Genomic DNA, 12,765 nt, shown 5'->3' with positions numbered 1-12,765 from the left:
ATATATATATATATATATATATACGACGGGCTTCTTTTAGTTTCTGTCTACCAAATCCACTCACAAGGCTTTGGTCAGCCCAAGGCTATAGTAGAAGACACTTGCCCAAGGTGCCACGCAGTGGGACTGAACCCAGAACCGTGTGGTTGGTAAGCAAGCTACTTACCACACAGCCACTCCTGCACCTGAAAAATATTTGTAGATGATGAGAAAAGAGATTGTGATGCATTTGGTCAACTTTTGTAAAGATATATATAGCATTATTTATAGATTTCATTGATGAAAGGTGGTTTTCTGGAGGTATTGATCCCAAGATATATAAGATATAAAGTGCTTAAAGTTTTAAAGGGAAAGCAACCCTACAATATCAAGGTATATAGTGAAAGCAGGCATTAAGTGTTCAGAAAGTTCATTGAAGTGATTTAGCATCGTGATGAATTTTTACCTTCTGGCAACGGACACAATTCTTGGCCCATTCTCTGTGTTAATACCAGTCTACCAATACATCTTAGATTTCTTGAATTATCTCTGATGGCATAGCACTAATAACATAGGAAACACATGCTGTCTGCCAAAATCCAGTGAGAAATTGTTCCTTGAGATAAATGAGCCATACAATGGGATAATGAATACAGAAAGACATGATCCTTAGGGATACTACAGATTGTATAGAAGTTGAAAAGGCACAACTGGTGTTCTTTGGGCATCTCATATGTGCAAAATGTTCTGTAGCAAGAAAAAAATTGCTGAGATGTTGCTTGTGAAAGTTCACTCAAGAACATGTTGGATAAAAAATTCTTTGATTCATTGTTGCTAAGGTCACCAGTGTAACAATAGGATAATGAACCAGAGTTGATGAAATGAACAAGTCAAAATTCATCATATATTTCTCATTACTTCAGATAGAAATACCCTGATACAGCGAAACCTGAATAGAAAAACAGTTCATTTCACAATGTAGGTGTGTCCTTCTTTAGGTAGAGAAAGAATTTTCTGCATGCTGATGAATGTCGATATATCTGAATAGTTAACTAGTGTACATATTTTGTTGACAGTCAGGTTGTTGAAAGAGAATTAGGCAAAATTTTTCACATGACAAGTTCTGTTGGGCTTATGTGATCAGTTATAGAAAGAATTTCACTTGCAGTCTTACTTCATCACTCATAACCCTGCTTCTTTTATCTTTACTTGTCAATAGCATCTTGTCTCATGGACTTCTCACTGACTAGAATAATCAACAAGCTGCTCACTAACTGATGACCAGGTTGAATCTGTCCATGTGTTCGTCTGACTCTGTTCCCTGCCTGTTGTTTGCTACTCTCTTCATTGGATTTGTAACGGAGGTCCCTACAGATTCATTAGAATTTTAACTGACATCAATCAAAGAATATGATGTGTATGTTGAGTCTCATTGGTAAGCTTTGGTCGGATATTTGCTGATGTGACAAATACCAGTTACATTTCGTGTTTGAGCATGAAAAAGTTTCAAGAATGAATCATGGTATACATTTGCTACACTTCCATTCATTGACCCTTGACTCATCTTAGGCTGCATACTAAAAATTACACCACGTTATTCCTCCCTTGAATGTTGGCACTCTGGAATTTCGTCTTTGCTCATATCAACATCTGTTAACATACTCACAGTGTTGGAGAACTCGCAAGGAATGCTACTTTATTCAGATCTAGCAAAAATAAGGAGTGGTGTAGAAAGAAAAGTTTGGCAAGGATATGATATTATGTACACTTTTTTTTAAACGATACCAAATCATACTCTAACCTATAAAATAGCTTTTAAGGCAAATTCAAGGTTTATGTAATTAAACTTGTAGCCAATCCTTAAAAAAAAAACCCTTTTGTTTTCTTTCGCTATCATTGTTTTCTCTTGTTCACCATCAAGTTGGTTTCAATTCCCCGTTTTAACCAGCTCATTTCACTTACGCTAATAAGTTCTTTAGAGAAAGCATGAACGCCATTACATTCCCTTTCTGCTTCTCCCCACCAGCTAGTAATACAGTGGTCTATGCATAACAAGACCGATGATACGCTTATTCTATCAGAAATTTATTCCGTTAATAATTTAATTAATTTCTTTAAGGACTTCTAACAAGAACTTATCAAAATACCAAATATATTTTTAAAATAAAACCTTACATAGAAAGAAAACACGTCTAAATAGGTTGTATAATTTCTATTTCATTTTAAAAAAACCTCCCGATAAAGTAGGAATAACTGACAATCCTACTAATAACTGTTAAATTACCGAACCGAGTATTTATTCGAATGATCAGGGACCTGCTATAATGATTTAGCGTGTGTGTATGTGTGTAAATTCAGTTTCGTACATGCCGTCATTCGAATAACGTTCGTTTTAGAATTGATATATACTTATCAAAGTATTTGCTCAACTTTCCATTTAACATCTATAACGGAGAGTTTAAATTAGGTCATAAGCTTTGCTTACCAAATCACACTTTTACATCTACATACATGAGAATGTGCTCCTCTGATTTAGTCTGCTTGTAAAATTTGAACCGGAAATCTTCATCACGTGACTCGAGGGGTGGAAACGACATGTTGATGTCTTTCTAATTAAGATTGTATGTTTGAAAGATGTCCATTATAAAAGTTGTAGGGACAGGACTGGGTGGAAATATCGACAGAACCTTGTTTGTCGGACCAGTTATACCACCCGAGATCCGTTCTATGTCTAAAATCGTATCGGATATCGATAAAAAAAATTTTCGCAAAATCTTACATTCTGTTGTTTCTGGTTTCACATTTTCGGATAAAGTAAAAGATGAAAGTTTATTTTTGGAAGAAAACTCTAAAGAACGTATCCAGTTGGATTTTAAACAATTAAGTTCAAATAAAATTGACGAAGAAGGATTACGGATTATTCACACAGGGCTTCACACTCTGCTGTCATGTGCATTCAGGAAACCAAGTGGAGCTTTAAAGGTTGATGTATTTAAAGAGGATTTAGCTGAACTGAACATTCCTTCTGACTTTATAAGTGATTTAGAAACTGTTGTGTATGGAGCTAAAAGATCAGAAATTGATACATCTATGTTGGCTTGCAGACCTTCATTACCTAAATTAGAATCTTTTAGGTGGCGTGTGGACACTACAATATCCACCAGCGTGCTTAACCGAGTTTTAGAACCGTATCTCTTCGTGGAACTAATTCTAAGTAATGGTGAAGTTTCAACCTTCGAGGTACCATTGACTAAATTTCAAGAACTCCGATACAATGTTTCGTATGTTTTAAAAGAAATGGAAGCTTTGGAGAAAAAAAGTATTTTAAGATTAGCAGATTAAAACGTTTATTCAGTTGGTAATTTATATATATAAATGAAAAATATTTTCTTTTCTATTCTGCTTAACAAATATATAAATTTTGTGTTTTATATATAGTAAGATGAGCATCTTAAAAGCAATTCAGTTATATTTTGAAATAACAGGAGATATAATCAAAATATTTGGATTTTTTTGTTAATTGGCTTTTGTTACGTTCTTGTTAGTTTAAATAATTCAATATTTCATTAAAGGATATTAGGACTCCCTTATTGAAAACTATCCTATTTTGTTTTTGTATTTGACATAAAGACCCTCCCGAGATATAACAAAAACTATTCGAGTTTGTTGTTAAAAAACAGACTGCATTGTGTATCGATAAGGTTAGGGTTTATGTGTGTGGAGGAAATGTATTCCAAATTATGACCAAGATCTTTAGAGTTCATGAAAAAACATTGAGGTTAACGGGTTTACACAAAAACCCATTGGGAGTCGGGGTTGAGGGGCGGCAACCCCTCGTCAGTTTCCTGCTTTGACACTGTCGGATTAGGACTTTTGTTGTTTACAAATGGATCTCGTGAATTTGGGTCCGGAATTACTGTCGATATTTTTAATTAAAATGAATTTGTGTTTCTTGCTCTTATAATTAAATTCATAACAACGAAGACAATTTTTTCGTTTTAGCGGCTTATTTATCTTCTGTCCTTGCTTTGAAATCTACCGAGAACTCATATATATATTCTTTTATTCGTTTCAGTCATTTGACAAATGACTGAAACAAGTAAATCGACCCCGGGACATGGTTCCGGTTTCAGTCCCACTGCGTGGCACCTTGGGCAAGTGTCTTCTACTATAGCCTTGTGAGTGGATTTGGTAGATGGAAACTGAAAGAAGTCCGTCGTAATCGAGTGTCTGTGTTTGTCCCCCATCATCGCTTGACAACCGATGGTGTGTTTACGTCCCTGCAAATGAACCCGATAGAATAAGTACTGCTTCTGAAAATATTTGAAATCGATATTTGATTAATAGAGCCAATATGTCTTTCCCCTCCCCATTTTTCTTCTTCAGATAAATAAGTGCCCAAAATAGTATATAACAGGATAGCAGATATTCTCTATCCCTTCCCACCCTATTTTTTTAAACACATCAATAATGAAAACTCTTTATTTAATAAAAGAACACTCCTCATTAATTTTAAAAAAAACAACAAATATTATTGATAAATAAGATATTTTAGATAATTTCTGAATTTAATATGCTGTTTTCACTTTTTAGATTTCTGCTGCTGTTTTCCATAATCTTTCATTTTGTCTCACTTATAACTGCTTTATTTCAAGGACTTTGCTGTTTCCATAATATAAAAGTTCTTGAATTTGCAATAAATTACATGGCATTATTTTGGTTTGTGATCACAAAATGAAAGTGGGTATATTGACATTATTTAGTAATGTTAAGACGGATATGTCAAATAAGCAACCTATCAACCAGTAATTTTTTAACATATTTTCAATAATTTTTGGAGTATATTCCACGTTTAATTTTTTGGATATATGATTCTGAGAAAATTTTTTTCAGGTTTTCAATTTTTTTATTCTTCTCTATAACTGAAAGAATGCTTATGCATAAGCTTGATGATGATGGTTGAGAATATTAGCAAAAAATTATCTTGCATATTCTCCAATTACTCATTTTGATTTGTTCTTCCATTTAGAATCTGGTGGACTTTATGGGGAACAAGGATTGGGATGCAAAAATAGTTGAAATTTTTGAACAAAAAAATTCTTTCATAATCATATTTTCATTGTATGAAATGCAGGAATATTAAAAAGAAAACAAAAAACATGAAGGTAAAAATCCACCCAATTCCTTGCCCTTCTCATTCCTTATCAGGTAGTGATAGCTATTCCAAATGATCTCCTTGAACCATAACAGTGTGGTTTCAGATTTGATCTCATTGTGTGACACCATAAGTAAGATCATCCAGGTTAACCAAAGCCTTGTGAATGAAAGTTGGTGGTGGTTTAACCACAAGTGAAACCTGATCAAACATGCTGGAAAGCATTGCTGCCATGACTATCCAAGCCTGCTAGAAATAGCAATCAAATCTTAATTAAATATCATTCTTAGTGCCTTAAGCAAAGAAAAATCACATCAGTTACCCCATAAAAATCCAATGGTTATGGCTAGAATGACTTGACTCATGAACCTGCTCACTTATGCTTGACCTCAGGCTAAATTTCTTAATTCTAAATTAATAAACAAGCACTAGCATTACTGCATGGTAAGAAGTTTGCTTCCCAGTAACATGGTTCTGGGTTATTGCATGGAGATGAAAGTAACAAACACTTGAAATCAAATAAGAGGTATTCATAGGTTTTTTAGTGTCTTATCAAAGTAGAACTAAGTGATTTGTAGAATACAGGCTTCAGTTCAGTACAGATTTAATATGCAGTAGATAATTCTTGATGTCTTCAAGAGAGCATGGTAAATTTCAAGTAAGATTAATTCTTGTGATACCAGGATCAATGATGACAGAGATGTAAGTCATTAAATGTTGGATGCTCCAGACTGAACAACAAATTCACAATAATGTATCAGCCAAAATACTCTTTTTGTGGGAGTAGATTATATTATGTTGGTAACAAGTGAGTTCAATTCTCCATCTATTGTTCTTGAGTTTTACCACATTAATTGTTGTCATATGTGCAACTAACTGATTATTGGTCCTTTACTAGAGTGAAATATCTGCCAATACTTGTGAAATGCTTCTTTCTAGATTGGAGTGATTCTGTTTAGAACTACATAATGAATGAGAGAAAATGGCAACATATCCTATTTTGTTAAGTGAGCAGTAATGGCAAAATCAGAAACACCCATCTCAATAATGAATAATGCCATCAACAGCAAGAATAACAGACAATTTTATGCCTTCTTCAACTGAATTAAAGAAATCCCTTCCACCGCTTTTTTTTTTTTTTATGTGTGGAAATGTATCTACTTTCATCTATAGTTTAATTTTGTTTGAGAAATGGAAAATCTGGTGTAGAAGTAGAACATATCAATTAGCTGATGAAAAGAGACTACATCATTTGGAAGAGTACTCTTTTATGGAGGATTCAGTCATTGAAGATAGGGTGTGGTCAATCCTTGTGATATAGTATAACCAAGGAAGTCCTTGAATGTACTACTATAGTTGGATTCTGCTTGTTAAAAGTAACATGGGCATCTTTAAAAGCTTGCAGGACCTTAGTAAGATTAATATCATGTTCAGTTTGTGTTGTGTGACAGGCACGAACATTGTCCATATAGACAAATGTATCCACTAGATTACTGTTTCTTATGAAGTTGTCCATAATTCATTAAAACTGAGCAACAGCATTGATTAAGCCAAATGGAATCTGAGATATATGCATTCATCAACTCCAGTGAAATGAATATTTTATAGTGCGCAACAGTATTTACTAATGCACCTATCGTTGGCAGAGTAACCATCCAATTGAGTGAAATCATTCGATAGTTTGTGAATAGATCATATGTTTGTTGTGATGTTCATTGGTAGTGTTGACAATTTGAGATCACGGCGATGAATTGCTTGGGTCATATAAGCCTTTGCTTGGAAGATCTGCTATTTTCCTGGTTGAACACCTTATCTGTCATTTTTTGTTGTTCTTGTCGAATAGATTGAACTGAATAGCTAGAAAATAGCTTTATTCAACATGGTCAAACTTGAGAGAAAGAAAGAGGGGGAGAGAGAGAGAGATGAAATACAAATATATTTAATATCCAGAAGAAAAAGATAAACAATCACCACATTCTGAAACCTAGTTATAACTTTATTGTAATTCTCAAATGTTATCCAAGCTGCATGGTAAAACTTGTCTGAAGATGGAAACACCAAGCACATTTTGTTTACACCCATCCTTTCTTTACTGCTTCTACGTATATATTATACAACATACATAAATTCAGATCTCTCTCTCTCTCTCTCGCTCCCCTTCACATCTCTCTGTCAGTTCTGAAACATCAGTATTCCTTTCCCATGGCATACTAACTTCACTAAATAATTTTTACAAATACAGACCATTATTTGTTTGTTTGAACTTTGTTTTTGTTTTCCATTTATTATATTATTTTAACAGGAATTTGATTTGTATGAAAACCAAATTAAATTCCTTCGCTTTATGCTACAGCATTGCTTCATCAATGAAACATAGTAAACATTTTGATTGGAAGTAGTTTATTGAATTTAATAATTGTATTCTTTAGAAAAAGTTCAAGGTCATTTTGTTGGGGAGGGTCTACATTGAATCAAATTACAGTATATCACTGGTAGTTATTGTATATAAGCCTCCAGGGAAATACTTATAAAACCTATTTCAGTGAAAGTAAATGCTAGACTAGTATTTTACTATTTCTGCCATTCCAACCATCCTATTAAATTTTATTTTGCCAGATCATCATCATTTAATGTCCATTTTCCATGCTGGCATGGGTTGAACAGTTTGACAGGAGCTGGCCAGCTGAAGAGCTGCCCAGGCTTCATGTCCATTTTGGTATGGTTTCTACAGCTAGATACCCTTCCTAATGCCAACCACTTTACAGAGTGTACTGGGTGCTTTTACGCAGCACTGGCATAGGCTTGTTTATATGGCACCAGCATCTACGAACCTGCAAGATTAGGAATGTTCAGTTGGAGAGGGATGCAGGGGACAAGACTGTATGCAAAGACAGCCACACTTTTACTTAGCTTGACATATCTTTTCAAGCACAGCAATCCGTTAGGTGTCATCCCCACTGTAAGTCCCAATATCTGTAGATCCTTTCTCACTACTTCGTCCCACATCTTCCTGGATCTACTCCTTCCACATGTTCTAATTAAAAAAATATGTACTAAAGAAAAGAAACCTATTTACCTGAAATGAAAGCTTTCAAAAACACATTAACAACAATCAAATTCAAGCTAATTATTTCTAAAGACATTTTTGTTGTGCATTTTGTTTTGAAAGAAACATATGCCACACACAGTTTTATAAAGGTATTAACATATAAGCTTTAAAATATCATTTAATCTGATACATTGTCAAGAGCTTCCTGATGATATAGTGAAGCAAACATATTTATATTAAGGATACAAAGTAATAGCTATCCATGGAATTTAAATTTGTTCAATAATTACTTTGCCTCTATGAGGCCCAAAGCACCTTTCAAGTGTTGGGCCTCATGGATCAAAGTGGTTGATGCCAATAGCATGTGAAAAGCTCCTTTTGAGTGTTGGGCTTCACAGAGGCAATGACCAAGATCTTTGGCATTATGTAATGCTTGAGAAGAAAACACATCAAGCCAGGTAAAATCACAGTCATGGCAGATACTGGTGTTGTGCAAATGGCGTCTGTGCTGCTGGCATGTAAAAGCACCCATTACACACTTGGAGTGGTTGGTATTAAGAAGGGCATCCAGCTATAGGAACCATAGCTGGATGCTATGATACCTGACTGGAGTCTGGTGCAGTCTTCCAGCTTACCAGCTCTGGTCAAACCATCCAACCAATGCCAGCACGTACAATGAACGTTAAATGATGATGTTGAATAGTGATTTCTAACATTTGTACAAGACTATAAATATTATGATGGAAATATACATGATTTAATTACTTTACTGGTACTTATTTGATGCAACATGGAAAGATATCCTGATAGAGCTTGACAACACACCAACAGGCCGTCTGTGGTCTCAAGACAAGTAATCTCCCAGTCAGGGCTGGCCCTAGGGTTGCTGGCATCCCAGGCAACCTGAACTTTGGCACATGCAAGCTGACAATCATGGAAATTTCCTTGTCTTTGTCATGACCTCCTTGGCACCCCAGGCAACTACTCAAGTTGCTGGTACCTTGATCCAGCCCTGCTCCCGGTGATGATGGGAATTGGGTGAGATTTACAAGTATGGCAGGCCTCACCTCACCTCACATCTCCAATCTTTGTTTGTAGAAGACTATACCCAACAGATGGAAACACTCCAAAATTGTCGCAATCTACAAGTGCAAGGGAGACCGTACAGAGTGTGGCAACAGCAGAGAAATCTCTCTTCTGGATAACGCCGGCAAGATCCTTTCACGTATTCTCCTCTGACATCTATTTCAGGTTATCAATCTAGTTATGCCTGAGTCCCAGTGTGGATTTCGATAAGAAAGAAGCACTTTTGACATGATATTTGCAGCCTGTCTTCTCAAGGTAAATCATCAAAACACTGAAGTTCTCCAGTCAGCTTTCTGGTACCAACCTCCCCCTCAACTTTTCCTTATTGATGATGCTCCTCTACCGCTGGTAGACTCATTCTGCTATTTTGGGAGCACAATCTCTAACACTGGACTCCTTGATGAGGAGACACACTGTCAGATCAACTCTGCATCTTTCAGGAGACAGCAAATGAAGTCTTTCAAAATAAGAAAATCGTAGAACAAGCACAAACATCTCCATTTATTGTATCCACCCTCCTATATGGGTCTGAGTGGTTAACCCTTTATCAGCACCAGATTAGACAACTGGAAGCGTTCCATATTCAATCACAGTATCCTCGGTCTCATGTGGAAGGACAAGGTGCCTCATACCAAAATCCTCTTGAGGGTTGGGATCTTCAGCATTAAGGTCTGCATCCGTGGTTGTTTTCTCAGCTAGGTTAGTCACGTGATTTCAGATGCCAGGTAACCAGCTGCCAAAGATGGTCCTCTTCAGCGTGATCGAGACATGGACATCCAAAACTTCGTTTTCATGATCATCTCAAGTGGTCTTTCATTTTATGTGGTGTCCCTCCCAACCGGTTGGAGTCCATGGTTAATCTGAGGGCATGGAGATCCGAGTGGGATGCTAGAGTAGAGCACTTTGAAACAGGACGCAGGAGACTGCATGAAGAGAGGAGACGTTGTCAGCAACCCCTTGCAGCTGTTGTTCAGGGTCACAGGATCTGCCTGTCTCGTATTAGTCTTGTCAGCTACGTCCGATCCCATGAGAAACAATGTGCTGGATCGATGTTGTCATCAGCTTTGATGGGCTGTCATAAACAAGCAAATAAATAAGCAAAGCAAGTATTGTCCCAATAACAATGGGCATAAAAGTGAAAATCTATTTTGGGCCCTGGATTTGTGAACTACTCATCAATGGTCCACAGAAGACTATTTCTTACCACATTGATGTTAAGTGACAACTAAATTTCAGAATCAAACAATTTTTTCCGGTTCCAACAATATCAAGCTGACTGTGCTTTAATTTGGTTACTATTTCGTTTTTAGGATCGTTTGATCCGTCAGTCCTTATGTTCACCTTTATAGCGATTGTTATATTTGAATTATTCGTATGAGTGACTGAAGAACTGCTGTGAAATTTTACAGTTGAGTGCAAACTTAAGAACAAGCATGTGATATTGAACAAGGTACATAACTCTGTTTATCTCACTTTGCTTTGCTAATTAGTTTTACTGTTTAACGGTCGAGGTTGTTGAAATAAGATGCACATCATATTCAAAATTCAATTTGCTACAATAAGAAATGCGTTTATATAATCATATATATGTGTATGTAGAAGAAGAGGTAGGAAGAGTAAGTGCTTGGGGATGTAACAGGTGTATGTATATGCACCCGTACATACGTATACCTGTATTTTAGATTCTGAAGTAACTCTTGTCTTTAAACAAATTTCTCCAAGTTCTTTATATTTTACGTAGAAAATTAGTTTTTTTCTATGTTTCCAATAGATTAAATTTCTAATGGAAAATAGATTTTAATTCTTTTTTAATGATGTATATTATTTCATAACCGCTTCAGCATGGATGCTGAAAGTCAAAAATACTTAGACAGGAAGAAAAGACGTGCTATCACCATCTTCTAAATATTGATATTCATTTATTATTTACTTCAAATACATGTTTTATAAAAGCTGAATATGTTTTATTAAAATCATGTGCCTTCAAGCTTTACATTTAAAAAAAAAAGTCAATCATATCTTTTCATATTTCCTTTACAGAACTTAATTACGTTCAATTACTCATCTTTAATTTGTTTTAGTCATTAAACTGCAGCTATGCTGGGGCACTGCCATGAAGAATTTTTAGTAGAATTTATCGACCCCAGTATTTTTTTTTTTTTTTCTTAGCCTGGTACTTATTCTATCGGGTGTTTTGCCGAACCGCAAAAGAGACGAATAGAACGAGGTGTAAACATACCGGTTGTCAAACGGGGGTGGGAGACAAACACAGACATAAAGACACACACACCCACACACATATATATGCAACGGGCTTCTTACAGATTCTGTGTACCAGATCCACTCACAAGGCTTTGGTCGGTCCGGTCCAAGATGCCATGCAGTGTAACTGAACCGAGAACCAGATGGTTGAGAAGCAAGTTTCTTGTAACACAGCGACGCTAGCACCTATGTTCAATTATTCAGTTTTTCTTTAATTTTCCGTTGCCATTTTTTTAATAAATTTAATATCCAATACATTACGACTACCAAGTGAAGTATTTTTCTCTGTCAATATATTTCGACTTCCGCGAATCTAAAGAGCTTGTTTGCAAAGCCTGAGTGAAAATCAGTTTTTTTCACGTTCATAAACAGGACTCACACACACATTCATATATACACTGCTTAAACTATAATATCCGTTTTGGATTATCCTGTCGGAAAATTATTTTTGTAAGTCACTCCTGTAAACTAACACCGAAGTTGCTATGTCAGGTGAAACGTCAACTGCTAAGAATAATACCTGTTTACATATTGGGATATGTTCCCGTTTTTCGACTTTTCAACTGAATCAAATAGATCTGGACTTTACTGGCAAATATGAAATTATTAGTTTATTTTAAAGACGAACAATTGTAAATTATCCCACTTTCTTACTTCGCTATACATGTACATGCTTAAAAATGATCAGATCTTGATTGAAAAACAGTAAATAGGTTATTGAATAGCAATGCGGGTATACTGGAGAGGAGTGGTTATAGGGTCACGCATTGTGTTTGTCACGTCAACAGGGTGGGCTTCGGGCAGATTAAAACTTTTTTCAATCGCGCTCTTAAACTTTTGCAAACAGTGGACTCAGTCAAATAGTTTTGTATGAGGAAAAAAAAACCTGTTTTCTTAAGGCAAATGTGTTGTGGAAAAACTAGTTTGTTTTTATTCGTGTATATAGGACCTCAAGAAACATTCCCTTTCGAAAATTTTAAGCAGGAAATCATGCATACTTTATTTTTCCGAAATTGATTATATCATTTCAAAAATATTTTTCTTAACATTTTTATGTACAAAGAATTTTCTAATTCTCTGCGTGAAGTTACTTATAGCAATTTCCGAATTTTACTGCTATCCGCCTGCAGAACTTAAAGAACTTTTGCCAAGTCTTGGTTTGTTTCTTGTCAAACGATTCTACTCAAATGACGCTGAATTAAGGTATGTTTTGTATACACGTACTTATATATAT

General features: G+C 35.5%; 2 protein-coding genes across 3 annotated transcripts in view; both read left to right on the top strand.

Moving 5' to 3' along the window:
• The first annotated feature begins 2,398 nt into the window (after positions 1 to 2,398).
• LOC106867889 (COMM domain-containing protein 5) lies at positions 2,399 to 7,397 on the top strand. Its single transcript, XM_052968262.1, has one exon. The coding sequence runs from the start codon at positions 2,614 to 2,616 to the stop codon at positions 3,319 to 3,321; it is 708 nt and encodes a 235-aa protein (XP_052824222.1). The 5' UTR covers positions 2,399 to 2,613; the 3' UTR covers positions 3,322 to 7,397.
• Positions 7,398 to 11,562: 4,165 nt separating this feature from the next.
• The window catches only part of LOC106867880 (proprotein convertase subtilisin/kexin type 7), a 59,536-nt gene continuing 58,333 nt past the window's right edge, over positions 11,563 to 12,765 (top strand). Inside the window, exon 1 of one of the 2 annotated variants that reach the window (XM_052968261.1) lies at positions 11,563 to 12,163. In XM_052968261.1, the coding sequence (XP_052824221.1) occupies positions 12,129 to 12,163 (35 nt within the window). In that variant the 5' untranslated portion in view covers positions 11,563 to 12,128. Of the gene's footprint in view, positions 12,735 to 12,765 lie in introns of both variants that reach the window. The other variant, XM_014912941.2, reaches the window with a different exon arrangement.

Source organism: Octopus bimaculoides, chromosome 5 (assembly GCF_001194135.2).
Source record: "Octopus bimaculoides isolate UCB-OBI-ISO-001 chromosome 5, ASM119413v2, whole genome shotgun sequence".
NCBI lineage: Eukaryota > Metazoa > Mollusca > Cephalopoda > Octopoda > Octopodidae > Octopus > Octopus bimaculoides.
This window is presented reverse-complemented; position numbering and strand designations above follow the sequence as displayed.

Bases quoted from the DNA above. Each gene is read 5' to 3' on its own strand.
- LOC106867889 (XM_052968262.1), top strand. From the start codon at position 2,614: ATGTCCATTATAAAAGTTGTAGGGACAGGACTGGGTGGAAATATCGAC.